This window comes from Otolemur garnettii, unplaced genomic scaffold, assembly GCF_000181295.1.
Source record: "Otolemur garnettii isolate 467f Iridium unplaced genomic scaffold, OtoGar3 scaffold00115, whole genome shotgun sequence".
Taxonomy (NCBI): Eukaryota; Metazoa; Chordata; class Mammalia; order Primates; family Galagidae; genus Otolemur; species Otolemur garnettii.
The window spans coordinates 6487454-6502025 of record NW_003852510.1 but is presented as its reverse complement, the minus strand read 5'-3'; the positions used below and the strand labels follow the sequence as shown (position 1 = coordinate 6502025).

Sequence of the window (14572 nt, the reverse complement as noted above, 5' to 3'; positions counted from 1 at the left end):
AAAAAAAAAAAAGAAAGGCAATGAGGCAAGAGTGTTTTAATATTACTGAGTTCTCCTGGGAAAGGAGTTATCATTGAGCTTTTCACTGAGTTCAGCTCAGCTATAAAACCTACAGAGGGAGGATATCATAAATTACAACAAGATGGGAAGTTCCTGGAATAAAAAAAGGATTTACATAATTTTTGTAAGCATACTTTTCTGAAAGGTGTACATTTCAGCATTTTATGTTTTCATTGTTTAGAAAAATGATAGTTTTTATTGCTTTGAAAATATTAGAATAAATGTATCATGCCGCCTGCCACGGCTTCTCTAATTTTCTTTTTTATATTTATTTTGCTCTATCTAGAATTTATTTTGTTTTTTATTTTTATTTATTAATTTATTTTTGAGACAGAGTCTTACTATGTTCCTCTCAGTAGAGTGCTGGGGCATCACAGCTCACAGCAACCTCAAGCTCTTGGGCTTAAGTGATTTTCTTGCCTCAGCCTCCCAAGTAGTTGGGACTACAGGCACCCACCACAATGCCCGGCTATTTTTTGTTGCAGTTGTTGTTGTTCTGCTGGCCTGGGCCAGGTTCAAACCCGCCACCCTTGGTGCATATGGCACAGTGCCATAACCACTGTGCTATGGGCACTGAGCCTAGAATTTATTTTAATGAAAAGAATGAGGTAGAGATTCATTATTTTAAAATTATTTTTAAAATACTGTTTTTAATACTATTTTAAAATGTTCCCTAAACAGTAAAAATGATTTTACTGTTTTGTATAGTGGAGTTTTTTTGCTTTTTTTTTTTTAGAGAGAGAGAGTCTCACTTTATTTCCCTCAGTAGAGTACTATGGTGTCACAGCTTATAGCAACCTCCAACTCTTGGGCTTAGGCGATTCTCTTGCTGCAGCCTCCTAAGTAGCTGGGAGTACAGGCGCCGGCCACATTACCCAGCTATTTTTTTGTTGCAGTTTGACTGGGACTGGATTTGAACCTGCCACCCTCCATATATAAGGCTGGTGCCCTACTCACTGAGCCACAGGTGCCACCCTTGTTTGCTTTTTTTTTGAGGCAAGGTCTCACTCTGTTGCCCAGGCTGATATGCAGTTGCATGAGCATAGCTCGCTGTAACCTCAAATTTCTTGCCTCCAGTGATCCTTCTGCCTCAGCCTCCTGAGTAGCTGGGACTATAGGTGCTGTGCCATTGTGCTCAGCTAATTTTTTTTTTTTAAGAGACTGGGTCTTGCTATGTTGCTCAGTTTGGTCTTGATCTCCTTAACTGAGGCTAGCCTCCCATTCATCCTCCCAAAGTACTGGGATTACAGGTGTGAGCCACCATGCCTGGCCTCATTAGTGTTTTTTAAGACTGAGTTGTGGTTTTATACTTTACATCTATAGAAAAGTGTATGTAAGGATGTCCAAATAACTGGCTTTGTCTTGATCCTTTATGATACCCAGCTCTTAGTGCAGTAGGATAGTAGCATAGTGGACATAAAATAAGAATTTTTCAAATGAGAAAGCGACAACTGAGGAAGGGACGGGAAAGAAGAGGAGTGTTTTCTTTTTTGTGTGTGTGGTTTTTGGCTGGGGCTGGGTTTGAACCCGCCACCTCCAGCATATGGGGCCAGCACCCTACCCCTTTGAGCCACAGGTGCCGCCCGGAATGTTTTCTTTCTTTTCTTTCTTTTTTTTTTTATTTTGGAGAATATTTTTTTTTTTTTTTTTTTATTGAATGGTAACTGTGTACATTGATGCACTTTGGGGGTACAGTGTGGTGTTTTCACACACAATCCAAGACACTTCCATCAAACTGGTTAACATAGCCTTCATGTAACTTTCTTAGTTATTATGTCAAAACATTCATATTCTACTCATAGAAAGATTCACTTGTACCCTTGCAAGATGAACCACAAAAGTGAACCCTCAAATCCCTCTCCCTCCACCCTCTCCCCTCTCCCTCCCCCCTCCCCATATCCTTAGGTTGTTATTAGGTTATAGCTTTCATATGGAATGTTTTCTTTATATGCTATACCTTTCAGTTTTTTGTATAAGAGCTTTTTTCTTACTTTTGTAATTAAAAAGAGAGAAAAGTGGAAATTATAAATGAATTTGCTAATTACAGAATATTAAAATCACTATAATTCCACTGCCCTAAGAGAATTAAGATCTTATTTGGCATTTGCTGATCTAATGCTGAAGTGTCGACATTGTTGATAGAATATAATTTTTATTTTTCGTACTCATGCCACACATGATTTGTAAGTAAAAAATTATTTCTTGCTATTGAAAACTCAAAAGCGGTATCTTATTATTTTTACACACATTTCTTTGATTACATGGAAGATTGAACTATTTTTTATATATTTGTTAGTTGTCTGTTTCTGTGAATTATTTGTTCTTGTATTTTGTTTGGGATCTTGATATTATTTCTTATTATACTTATTATATCATATTTCAAGCTCTTTGAAATATGATCCATTTTCATTTTTGTAACAGATATTTTTACTAAGTCGTTGACTTTTAAGTTGTTTATTTTATTTTGCATAGGAAGTTTTGATATTTATATAGCCATGTCTGTCTTTGCTCTTGTCCCCTCCATACCCAGATAGCAGATTGACTTTTATGGGTAATGTTTTCTTTTTGTGGTTTCATATTTCAGATGTAACTTTCCGATCTGTCTGAAATTTGTTTTTCCTATGTAGTACAAAGCAGAGTTCTAAAAAGATTACTTGGCTTGGCGCCTGTGGCTCAAGCAGCTAAGGCACCAGCCACATACACCTGAGCTGGCAGGTTCGAATCCAGCCTAGGCCTGCCAAACAACAATGACAGATGCAACCAAAAAATAGCCGGGTGTTGTGGTGGGCACCTGTAGTCCCAGGTACTTGGGAGGTGGAGGCAGGAGAATCGCTTAAGCCCAGGAGTTGGAGTTTGCTGTAAACTGTGATGCCATGGCACTCTACCCAGGGTGACAGCTTGAAGCTCTGTCTCAAAAAATTAAAATTAAAAAAATAAAAAGATAACTTCCCAGTAGCCATTTTCTCTAGTAACGTTTATTGAATTCTCTTCTCCACCAATTTGTCTTAGAACAACTTAATTTTAAGGTTTTTTTATTCTCTTAACTCATTTTCTTTCTATTGGTACTCTATTACTTTCAGTTTTCATTTTATTGATGTGCTCACTGTATAAAGAATAATTTGTAAAAGAACATGTTTAGAATCTGTATTAATTTAAAATTCCCAGACAAATTTTTAAAGCAACAATTATTTTAGAATATAAATTTCCCTAATTTGGGATTAATAATGAACTTTTTTGTTTTCCCCAATTCCCAACAATTTGGTCATTGTTATGATTAATATTTAATACATAATTTGAATATTTGTTTCAATTTGTTTTAACAGCATCTTATTGCTGAAGGCTCTATGTATGACAAGCTTATGGCTAAAAGTGAAGATACTTTACAAATGGATATACAAAGTGTTTCGGGCCAGGAGTCCGTCCAAGATGTTATCAAGGCTAGTCTTCAGACAAAGATCCAAGAAGCTAAAGAGAAAGTCCAGGTCTCTTTTTAATATTCCCTATTTAACAAATCAGTTCTTTAAAACTGCTCAGTGATTGGGTGGTGAAGGATGAGATAATGTAAAATATTACTTTTGCACTATATTTTATTTTTTTATAATTTACAGCATAATGGGAAATATAAATATAATAAATCAGATACTCCTTTGTCTAGTGGGAAAATAGGAGTTGCTATTTAAAGGAAATATTAACATATATTAACTTCTGAATTTACTAAAAAGTTGGGCCAAATGTTTTGTATGTTTGTTTTGTTTGTTCTGAGACAGAGTCTTGGTCTGTTGCTAAGTCTAGATGCATGGCATCATAGCTTACAGCAACCTCAAACTTGGGCTCAGGTGACTCTCTTTCTTCAGCCTCCTGAGTAGCTAGGACTACAGGTGCCCGCCACAACGCCCATCTGTGGGCCAAGTTTTTTTTTTTCTTTTTGAGACAGAGCCTCAAGCTGAGCCCCTGGAGAGTGCTATGGCTTTACTGCTCACAGCAACCTCCAACTCCTGGGCTCAAGCGAGTCTCCTGCCTCAGCCTCCCAAGTAGGTGGGACCACAGGCGCCCGCCACAACGGGCTAATTTTTGGTTGCAGCCGTCATTGTTGTTTGGCGGGTTGGGCTGGATTTGAACCCGCCACCTTGGGTGTATGTGGCTGGCGCCTTAGCCGCTTGAGCCACAGGCGCTGAGCCAGGCCAAGTATTAATATGAGAGTTGTTTTTTTTTTTTTTTTCACTTGCAGATCAGCATAGTAAAACTCATTGCAGTGTTTAAGAGCTCAGCTGACATTTCACCAGAATTGGATGTCAGGCTGATGGTGGAAGAATCACAGAAGGAAGCTGAATCAGACATTTTGAAAGCTGAACAGTTACTTGGGCAAGAAGAGAGCTCCAGTGGACTCATTTCAAAACATAAGGTAGCAATTTTTTCAACCATCAAATATAGGATATTTATTATTAGCTACCGATCTTGTTAGAAATCAAGATATTTCCTTCACTATAATTATATACAAAGTTGCTGTTACTTTAAAAAGTTTCTCAATATCATACTTTATTCCCCTATTAAAAATAAATATTTAAATAAGACATTTTCAATTTGAATTTTATTGTGCATCTGCTGAATGTACTTGGTGATGTAGGATAAAGAGCACAGCTGATTCTGTGACATTGAACAACAATTTAATTTCTCTGGCCTTTTTATTTGTGAAATGGGCATAACAATTCTAGCTGTATCTAGCTGCCAAATTTGTTGTGAGGGTTTAAATGAAAATAGGGAGCATGAAGGCATTTTTCATAGTTAAAATTCTCTAAATGTGAGTGAATACTATTATTATTAAAATGCATTGATAACAATTATTTTCAGATAGATTTGTCTGTAGGTAAAGTCCTAATAATGTTGTTTTGTATAGAGATAGGTTCAGGTTGATTTTCTTATGCTTTGATAGGCACTTGCTTGCAGCTTAAGATCTAACCAAACTAGGAGTCACTATTAATTAACACTCTCGGAGGTGCTAGGGGGATCAGCAGCAAAGCTAAACAGCGTCTCTACCCTGGGACATAGTGAAGAGGTGGAGTAGTATGTGTCCTGTTGTTTATCTGGCATTATAGAAGTCTTATCAAATGGTTAAAATGCACTCTGCATTGAGGGGGTAAGGATGCAGGCAGGCAGCACCCCGCCCTGCTGCTCCCACACTTTATAAACAGGGGCACACCTGGGACCCTCACCAGCCTCTCTTCTTGTCTCTTCTGGGGCTCAGCCCTATTTTTGCTTCCTGGATTGTTAACCACACTGGACTCTGTTATATCAGCTATTTTGTTACTAGCCTTCCTGTGACCTTAAAATCCCTCACCTGCTTGATCTTACACTGCCTTTTGCTAGCCTCCACTTGGCCAGTCCCCTCCACCTTTCCCCCCCACCTTTACTCCCAGGCTACTGAGAGTGCTGCATTGACCTTCAGAGTCAATGGTTCTTTTAAATAATCACTAGGCTGGATTTCAGAAGGGCAGATATGACCTGCACAGGAAAGTGAAAAGGAAAACATAGCGGTTCCCAGGCTTTGTCTTCCTCAGAAAGAGGAGCTGAGGTTGCAATCTCAGGCCATCTTCCTCTCCCTGACCATCTCCCTTCTGGGTCTCCCCTCTTTGCCTTTGGCATGTAGAGAAATGGACACATTTTCATAGCAGAAGCAAGGTTCCTGCCCTGCCAGGCATTGCCTTAAGAATCCTGGGACTCCATGGACACCTGGCAGCATGGGAGTGCCCTGCTGGCATATAGGGTTAGGGTGTCCCCAGAGTCCCCAGTCCAGCATTCCTCAGGAGCCCTCAGAGGAGGACCCAGAGCTCAGCATTGAGCCTCCCTGTGCCAAGCCTGTGATTGTGTGTAGCAAGAGAATGAATGCATCACATCATCTTCTTTTTGCTATAGGTTTTCTGCTTTTTCACAGGCCCCAGCCTGTTTTGTTGCTCTGTCATTCACTAGTTACTGAGGTAGGTTTCTGCTCTTGTCCAGTACACCAAGTAAGGGGCAGACACGTCCCTGTCAAGGCTGCCCCATCCCTACTTCTGCTCCTTCCCAGGGGCGGAACAGCCACACAATTGGCCCTGGGCCAAACTGTGATGTTGACAATAAGGTGATGTGTCCTCCCCGTAGCATCATGCTGCCTGTGCACAAGAGCTGGATTGCTGGGTTAACCCTGCTGTGTGCTTTCTCTTACTGGAGTGCTCCTCTCAACATGCGCCCATACGCCCTTTCTGCTCAATACTTTACTTTAGAAGAGGAAACATTGCCAGGGGCTTGTTACCCTGTACAATAAGCTTTTATTTTTTTTCTTTTTATCAAAATAATTTTGCAGGGGTCTTAATTAATGGGCCTCAACTCAGTAACAACATTTGAATAATAAATACTTTGTAACTCTTCAAAAGAATTCAAGACATACGGAAGGGATATCCACCTCAATTTACAAAGAGAAGTTTTAGGTGAATGTTCACATAGTCTTCAGAGACTCCATTCTTAGTTCCACCTGTAAATGACACACCAAAATTAGCTTTGGGGATTTGGCAGTAGAAAGAGGTTTGTATGGTCTCATTTGCTTTTTTTTTAGGAGGCACTAGAAATTTTTAATACTAAAAGTGTGGCCAAGTATTTGAAAGTAGTTGAAGAACTAAAATATAACGTAACTGAGGAGGAGAAGCTATCTTTGGAAGAAAAGAGTAGAGCTGTCTGTGCCAAGTGGGAGGTAAGAATATGTGTCTGGGGCTTACGCTTAGAGGTTGGATCTGGGCCTGTTTGTTGTCAGAGTCATTCTTGGGGTTCCCCTGTTGGACCCACCCCTTTAAGCTGTAGTCCTAGTTTTCACACAAAGTTTCCTAGCAGAATAGGCATAGATTATGATGGCAGTGAACCTGGATTCAGCAGGGTACTTCACTTTCAGGAGCCTCGCTGTTAAAATGGGAAGAGCACCGACTACTTGGCAGAATTGTTGCAAGGATTTATAGGAGCATCTACCACTGAGATTGTGTTCCACTAATTAATGTTAATTAATGTTAAAATGTATAATTAAGGCTGGGTGCAGGGCTTCATGCCTGTAATCCTAGCACTCTGGGAGGCCGAGACTGGTGGATTGCTTGAGCTCAGTAGTTGGAGACCAGCCTGAGTAAGAGCAAGACTCTTTCTTGTCTCTAAAAAAAATATCTGGGCGTTGTGGTGGGTGCCTGTAGTCCCAGCTACTCGGGAGGCTGAGGCAAGAGAATTGCTTGTGCCCAAGATTTTGAGGTTGCTGTGAGCTATGATACTATAGGCAACAAAGTGACAGTCTGTCTTAAAAAAAAAAAAATTTAGGCTCGGCGCCTATAGCTCAACCAGCTAAGGCACCAGCCACGTACCCTAAGGTGGCGGGTTCGAATCCCCAGCCCTGACCCGCCAAACAACAATGACGGCTGCAACCAAAAAATAGCCAGGTGTTGTGGCAGGCGCCTGTGGTCCCAGCTACTTGGGAGGCGGAGGCAGGAGACTCGCTTGAGCCCAGGAGTTGGAGGTTGCTGTGAGCTGTAATGCCACGGCACTCTGCCCAGGGGGACAGCTTGAGGCTCTGTCCCAAAAAAAAAAAAAAAAAAAATTTAAAGCTAGCTGGGTGTTGTGGTGGGTGCTTGTAGCCTGAAGTCCCAGATACTTGGGAGGCTGAGGCAGGAGGATCACTTAAGTCCAGGAGTTTGAGGTTGCTGTGAGCTAGGATGATACCACAACACTCTACCCAGGTCAACAGGGAGAGACTCTGTCTCCATATAAAAAAGTATAATTAATAAATGGTTGTTGGTATTTTAAATGTGTGTGTGCCTATATGTATATATAATCAAATTAAATGCTGTTAAGGTGCCTCCTAAAATGCTTTTTAAAATAAATTTTAAATTTTATTTGAATTTAACAGTTTTAAATTTATGGAATTTTTTTTTTTTTTTTTTGAGACAGAGTCTCACTTTGTTGCCCTGGGTAGAGTGCTGTGGCATCACAGCTCACAGCAACTTCTTGAGCTCAAGCAATTGATTCTCTTGCCTCAGCCTCCTGAGTAGCTGGGACTACAGCATCTGCCACAAACACCCCACTATTTTTAGAGGCTGTGTCTCGGCTCCAGCTCAGACTGGTAACTCGTGAGCTCAGGCAGTCCACCTGCCTTGGACTCCCAGAGTACTGGGATTATAGGCGTGAGCCACTGTGCCCAGCCTAAATTTACAGAATTATTGCATAGATGACACAGAAAGTTCCAGTATACTTTATGTCCAGGTTCTTCTTTTATTAACATCATGCATTAGTATAGTCACTGTAATGTGACTGTTTTGATTTGAATAGACCACAGTATAGAACTTAGGTACTGAGGGCAGGTATAGCATGCTTTATTCAGCTCATGGCTACCAGTGAGCGTCATGGGAGGTGCTCACAATAAGAAGGTCTTCTCTACCTTTTATACCCAGGGGACAATAGAGGCAAGGTGGTGAACAGCTGCTATATAAGTATGACACCACCGAGTACAGTTATGGCTGTCTCAGAAAAACAGCGACTTCCATGGTACCATGAGAGAGAGAGCCTGAAAAGTTTTGTCTGGTCCCACAGTTACCTTGGACACAGTCAATGGACAAATATTGGTGCATTATTTTTATCTAAAGTTTGTACTTTTATTCACATTTTCAGTTTCCCCCCCAGTGTTCCTCTTGCCAGGATACACAGATGACATTTCCATGGGCCTCCTCTGGCTTGGATGTGTAATTTGCATATAGTTTCCCCCGTCTGTAGCTTGTCTAAATGTAAAAATGCATTTTTAGTTGTTAGAAAAAATAATATGTTTATGGGTCCAAGATGTTTTTAAACACTCTCCCTAAAGATACATGGATAAATCAGAATATCGTTTCCGCTCTATTTCTTTTTGTTACTATACATATTTTTATTGTTGCTACAAATACTTTTTCAGCTTATTCTGTTCCCACAGTTAATGGATTCCTTTGTTTTTTGCAGTCTCTTCACCACGAACTGTCTTTGTACATTCCACGACTAAGAATAGATATTGAAAAGGGAAAGCTGAGTGACAATATTTCAAAACTGGAAAAGCAAATAAATAAAGAAAAGAAACTAATCCGTAGAGGAAGGACCAAGGGTCTCCTCAAAGAACATGAGGTACAACAGTTTATTCCCACTGAAATTTTATCATCGTTTTAGGGTTTACCTTAAATGGCTGTGTATGCCTTTAGCCCAGGATTAAATCTGCTCTGAACATTCCTGTAGCTCTCCGTCCCTGCGATTATCATCTCTTCAGTTCAAGCTCTCACTGGGGCCATGCTTCATACCTTTCAGAAGTGAGCAAAGTCATCACTGTGTTAATATTTCATGATTTCTCAGATTGTGTCTCAGCGGGCCCCTGTCCTCAGACTCTGGTCAACTGTCCCCAAAGTACCTACAGTTGCTTTTGTCAGGACACGGTGTCCTCAGAACTTTTGTGAAAACTAGCAAATCATGATAAAAAGCAACTAGGGCAAATATAATGATCTCTTTTTGGGTTCCTTCTTATTTTTTTTTTATGTAATTGAAAGCAGTGACTCCTCTTTTCATTTTTTAACTTTCTACTGCTTCCAATGTCAGTCTCTTTTAATTTTATGTTTATAAAATTGGCTGCAGGCCAGGCCCAGTGTCTCAGGCCTATAATCCTAGCAGTCGTGGAGCCTAAGCCTAGCAGATTTCTTGAGGGCAGAATTCAAGACCATTCTGAGTAAGAGTGAGACCCTGTCTATAAAAAAAAAAATCCAGAAAAATTAGCTGAATGTTGTGGCGGGCACCTGTAGTCCCAGCTTCTCGGGAGAATTGCTTAAGCCCAGGAGTTAGAGGTTGCTGTGGGCTATGATGACACCACTGTACTCTAGCCTGGGGCAACATGCTGAGCCCCTATCTTTAAAAAAATAAAAAGATATTGGCAGTTGGTTCTTCTTTTTAGTGTTCTTCACAAATCTCTCCTTTTTAATTCTATTATCTTAGTGTTTTAACTGGGTGGGGAGCTGTCCATTTTTGGCTAATTTTATGGGATTTTTACCTGCCTTCTCTACACTGACAGTGCCTTAATCTTTCCATCTGAATCCTTCCACCCGAGTGCTGTGTTCCATTTGATGTCACAGGTATTCTTCAGAGACCTCAAATTCACCATGTCCAGAATGGAACCAGTAATAACCTCCTCTCAAACTTGGCCTCCTTTTATTTTCTGCGTTTTGGTTATGAAAGGCATTGCTGTTTCCAAATGCCCTTCTCATCTGTCCCCTACCTTCCCACTCAGCCTTGGTTGAGTCTGTTGCCAAGTCCCGTCTTCAGAGCAGCTTCTCCTCCCTTTCTGTTGATGGTGCCTCCTATCTGAGCTGTAGCCCCTGCCTTAGTATGATGATAATGGCATCTCCCATACCCACCACTGGAGTTATCCTTTGGAGCCACAGATCTTATGTCACTGGCTCACCATGTCCCCCAAGACAACTCTTAAGCTTCTTAGAAAACCACTCAGTCCTCTCATGGTCTGGCCCCAGGGAACCATTATGATTCCTTCTACTGTGCTCTAGCCATGTGGGACTGCTGGTCCCTCCAGAACATCTTTCCTGTCTTGGTAATCCTTCTGCTGGCAATGTCCTTTCCCGCTTTTACTTGGAGAGCTCGTCCTTGCTCCTTCTGCATCCAGCTGACAATGGTCTCCTCTTGTGAGAAGGAGGCTGTCTCTGACCCCTCGTGACAGGTAGTGGCTCTCTCTCTCACTCTGCGTGCAGGGTGTTTGTGCTTCTGTGTTACTGAACTGCTCGTTCCTTCAGGACTGACTTCCTCATCTTTTTTCTCCAGTGCCTGTTGTCATTCCCAGCACACAGTAGATGGCCTATAACAGGATGGGGGGCCAAAGTCACACACATCTGTTAGTTGCTAATCCTTACGGAATAATCCTGAACCTCATCTGAAGCCTGTTTCCTTCTTTATTTCTTCAATTAGGCTTGCTTTTCTGAGGAAGGTATTCTGTACCAGCTTAATCACCACATGGATGTCCTGAGGGAGCTGTGTAAAGAGCTTGCTTCACAGAAGAGTCAGCAAGAAGTGAGGGCAGTACTCAGAGATTATGAGCACAAGATAGAAAGGCTCCTGAAATGTGCTTCCGAGATTCACTCAGTGCTGCAGCCCACAATGGGAGGCATTTCCAAAACCGAGCTCCTACTTCATAAGGACAGTTCTGCTCCAGGGTAAAACAAGATGAAGCCTTTTGCAAAATCAAATGACATTAGGCATTATTTATTCTCTTTTAAGTTTCATTTTCCTTGCTCACTTTTAATATGCTATTTCGATTCCTTCCTAGGGTGACCATGGCCACATCTGAGAATAGAGAAGAGGATTTTCACAATGAAGTGCCATTTGCAAAACCAGATAACCGGCCATCAGCTGAAAAGGTGGTAAAGATGGATAATGTGTTTTAGAAGTAAACCAATGCAAAGGCTATGTGTACAACAATCACTTCTCATTAATTAAGTGTTGGTTTTAAATATCTGATTATTTTCATCAACTCACTATTCCCACTGACATGATACAAGGAAGACTGATTTTCAGAGAATTAGAATGCAGTGAACCAGCCTCAGCACCTGTAGCTTAGCAGCTGGGGTGCCAGCCACATACACCAGAGCTGGCAGGTTCAAATCTAGCCCAGGGCCTGCCAAACAGCAATGACAACTACAACCAAAAAATAGCTGGGCCTTGTGGTGGATGCCTTTAGTTCCAGCTACTTGGGAGGCTGAGGTAAGAGAATCGTTTAAGCCCAAGAGTTGGAGGTTGCTGTGAGCTGGTGCCATGGCACTCTAACCAGGGTGACAGCTTGAGACTCTGTCTCAAAGAAAAAAAAAAGAAGGCAATGAGCCAAAGCTGTAAGGAGCATAACCTAATCTTCCTCTGGGTATGTAAACCATTCTCTCAAACAACCATTTGGACCATGAGTGCAGGTTGTCAGTGTACATTGCTACTGAGGGTAGAGAAGGTTCAGGTTGGTCTATACAGATGCCTCAGTTTCACCAACATGAATAAGTTCACTTATTATTACTTTTTCCTTTTCCTCATTATAATATGTTTCATTTTCCTCAGGAATTGGATTTTCTAAATTCTTGACTTGTAGGTAATTTGGTTCTTACTGTATATCTGCCCAAGACTGCCAGTCAGAAAGTGTGGAAGAAGGAAGAGGGTGCATTTGTTTTCAGTGGTTTTCTTTTGCGTGTCAGGCTTCTGTCTCTTTTTGCCTATGGCTATGTGGTCTCAGGCAGGAACAACATTTAGGGACTGGGAGATTTCCTTTATCATGCTGTCATTCCAATTAGAAGGTGAGAGTCAGTCTAATAAATCTCCTCTGTCCTATGAGAAGACTTTTCTGGGAGCTGAGAAATCTCAAACAGATTCTACTGTCCTTGGTTTAGGGTATGAAGAATCAGTGATATATCTTTGAGCATAAAGCATTTATTTTTTCCTGGTAATTAAGTATGTTTGAGGTACTGTGTTTATTATTTCACATATTTGCTTAGGCAATGGAACCAATTACAGATTTTAACGTAGCATCAGAGTTAAAGTCTCAGCAAGAAGAAAGCATTGTAGAGAACTATGGAAAGGATCGGTGTCCATCTATGAAGAGTTTACTAGAGAGGTAAGCTCTTTGCATACAGCTGGAAAATCCATCAAGTGATTCATGAATGCAAACATCTGGTCCTATTTAATAGTTTTGTTTGCCTTTAGTCTCACTTGGGGTCCAATGACTAAAATAGAAATGCTGTGGGGTTTCCTCATGTACAATTGACACTAATTAAAAAAAATTTTGTCTTATTTTAAAAATGAAGTACTATAATGCTGCATTCAATTTTTTTCCCCAGGTATGATAAACATAGACAGATTCTTGAATTACAGCTACAAAACAACACATTCAGGATTACTTCTGATTTCTCTCCGGAAAAGGAAAGGAATGCTGCTTGCCTGCAGGCTAAACTGACAGATCTACAGGTAATTACTGAAAATACTATTTGTCTGGCTATCTCTTTAGTTAGAAAATAATACCACCCTGGGTGTAGACATCAATGTTTTTGTTGAGATCCCATATGCTAAATGTTTCCAAGGAACTCTCTTTGTTGGCTTGCATTTCTAATGACATCTTATTCCAGAAAGGGATTTGCTTTCAAGTACCAAACCCAGGGAAGACTTTAATTTAGGGGCCAAATTTGTTGCCTGCATTTTAATCTGAACTCCAGATATTGTGGCTTGAAAAGGGCATTTTTTTTTGTTTGTATGTTTGTTTGTTTTGGGGGGGAGGAGGCCTCAGATAAATTGGTGAAAAACATGTTGAAGGGCTATTAACTTGACCTCAGTTGCTCCAAAATTGACAAACCAGTGACTCTGAGTATTTGCTAGAGTCATTTACTCGATCAGATTGTTACACCATCTAAAAGTGCAGTACACCAGTTGTTGACTATCTGATGCTAGGCACTAAGGGGCAGACAGTGAGGGTGTTTTTGCTCTAAAGGATGGGTCATTCTCCTTCAGAGGAAGTATTTCTGTTGACTCAGGAGCAAGAGAAAAAACTGTCTGTTAGTGGTGGGCATATACATCATAAGCTCTATGAATAAGTCCTGTCCTCATTTTGAGGATGGTCTGTGCATGGCAGTGTGGCATTCTTACAGCATGCTTGCGAGTACATGAGAGCCAACCCTCACAGGCCAGCTCCTGCTTCATCCTTGCAAGTTTTCTGGTTTCCTTGTTTTATTATGCCAGGTCTTGTCACACTCTACTATCTGGCTCCTCTGTATTTTTCATCTGATAAGCAAAATTTATGTGTGAAAAGCCCCTCTTGTTCAAATGATGGATTTAACATGTTTTCATCCCAATTAAGAAACTATCTGGAGACCTTTCCCAGTGACTCAATAATGAGCTGGTTAGAAAGTTGTACTAATCTTTGGGGAAAGTGAAGAACAAATCATATTACTAATATCTCAGTAAAATTCGATACCAGTGTCTTTAAAAAATAATGAAATGCAAAATAAGGAGGTGGAGTAGTATGGCATTATAGGCATTACTTGTAGAGGATATGTTAATTTCATTCATTTCTTATTCATTTAGAAAGAATTTTTGTTCACTCCAATTTTCTTTTAGAAGGTAATAAGGATTTACTATATAGAAAAAATAGAGTATCTGTTCTTACATCTATATCTTTCTAAATTGTAATCTAAAGTGTTTCTACTTTAGAAGAAAGGAGTTTAGGCTTGGTGCCCATAGCTCAGTGGTTAGGGCACTGGCCACATACACCAGGGCTAGCGGGTTCAAACTTAGCCTGGAGCTGTTAAACAATAATGACAACAACAACAACAAAATAGTGTGCGCGGCTTGGTGCCTATAGCTCAACCGGCTAAAGCGCCAGCCACATACACCTAAGGTGGCGGGTTTGAATCCCCAGCCCGGACCCGCCAAACAACAATGACGGCTGCAACCAAAAAATAGCCGGGCGTTGTGG

The 14572-nt window shown here is 40.7% G+C and overlaps 1 protein-coding gene across 2 annotated transcripts in view; it reads left to right on the top strand.

Moving 5' to 3' along the window:
- The window catches only part of SYNE2 (spectrin repeat containing nuclear envelope protein 2), a 387860-nt gene that overhangs the window by 132188 nt on the left and 241100 nt on the right, over nt 1-14572 (top strand). Inside the window, exons 20-27 of one of the 2 annotated variants that reach the window (XM_023517601.1) lie at nt 3384-3542; nt 4289-4462; nt 6647-6781; nt 9049-9207; nt 11041-11285; nt 11399-11489; nt 12603-12721; nt 12945-13071. In XM_023517601.1, coding sequence (XP_023373369.1) covers nt 3384-3542; nt 4289-4462; nt 6647-6781; nt 9049-9207; nt 11041-11285; nt 11399-11489; nt 12603-12721; nt 12945-13071 — 1209 coding nt within the window. The remainder of the gene's footprint in view (nt 1-3383; nt 3543-4288; nt 4463-6646; nt 6782-9048; nt 9208-11040; nt 11286-11398; nt 11490-12602; nt 12722-12944; nt 13072-14572) is intronic. The other variant, XM_023517602.1, reaches the window with a different exon arrangement.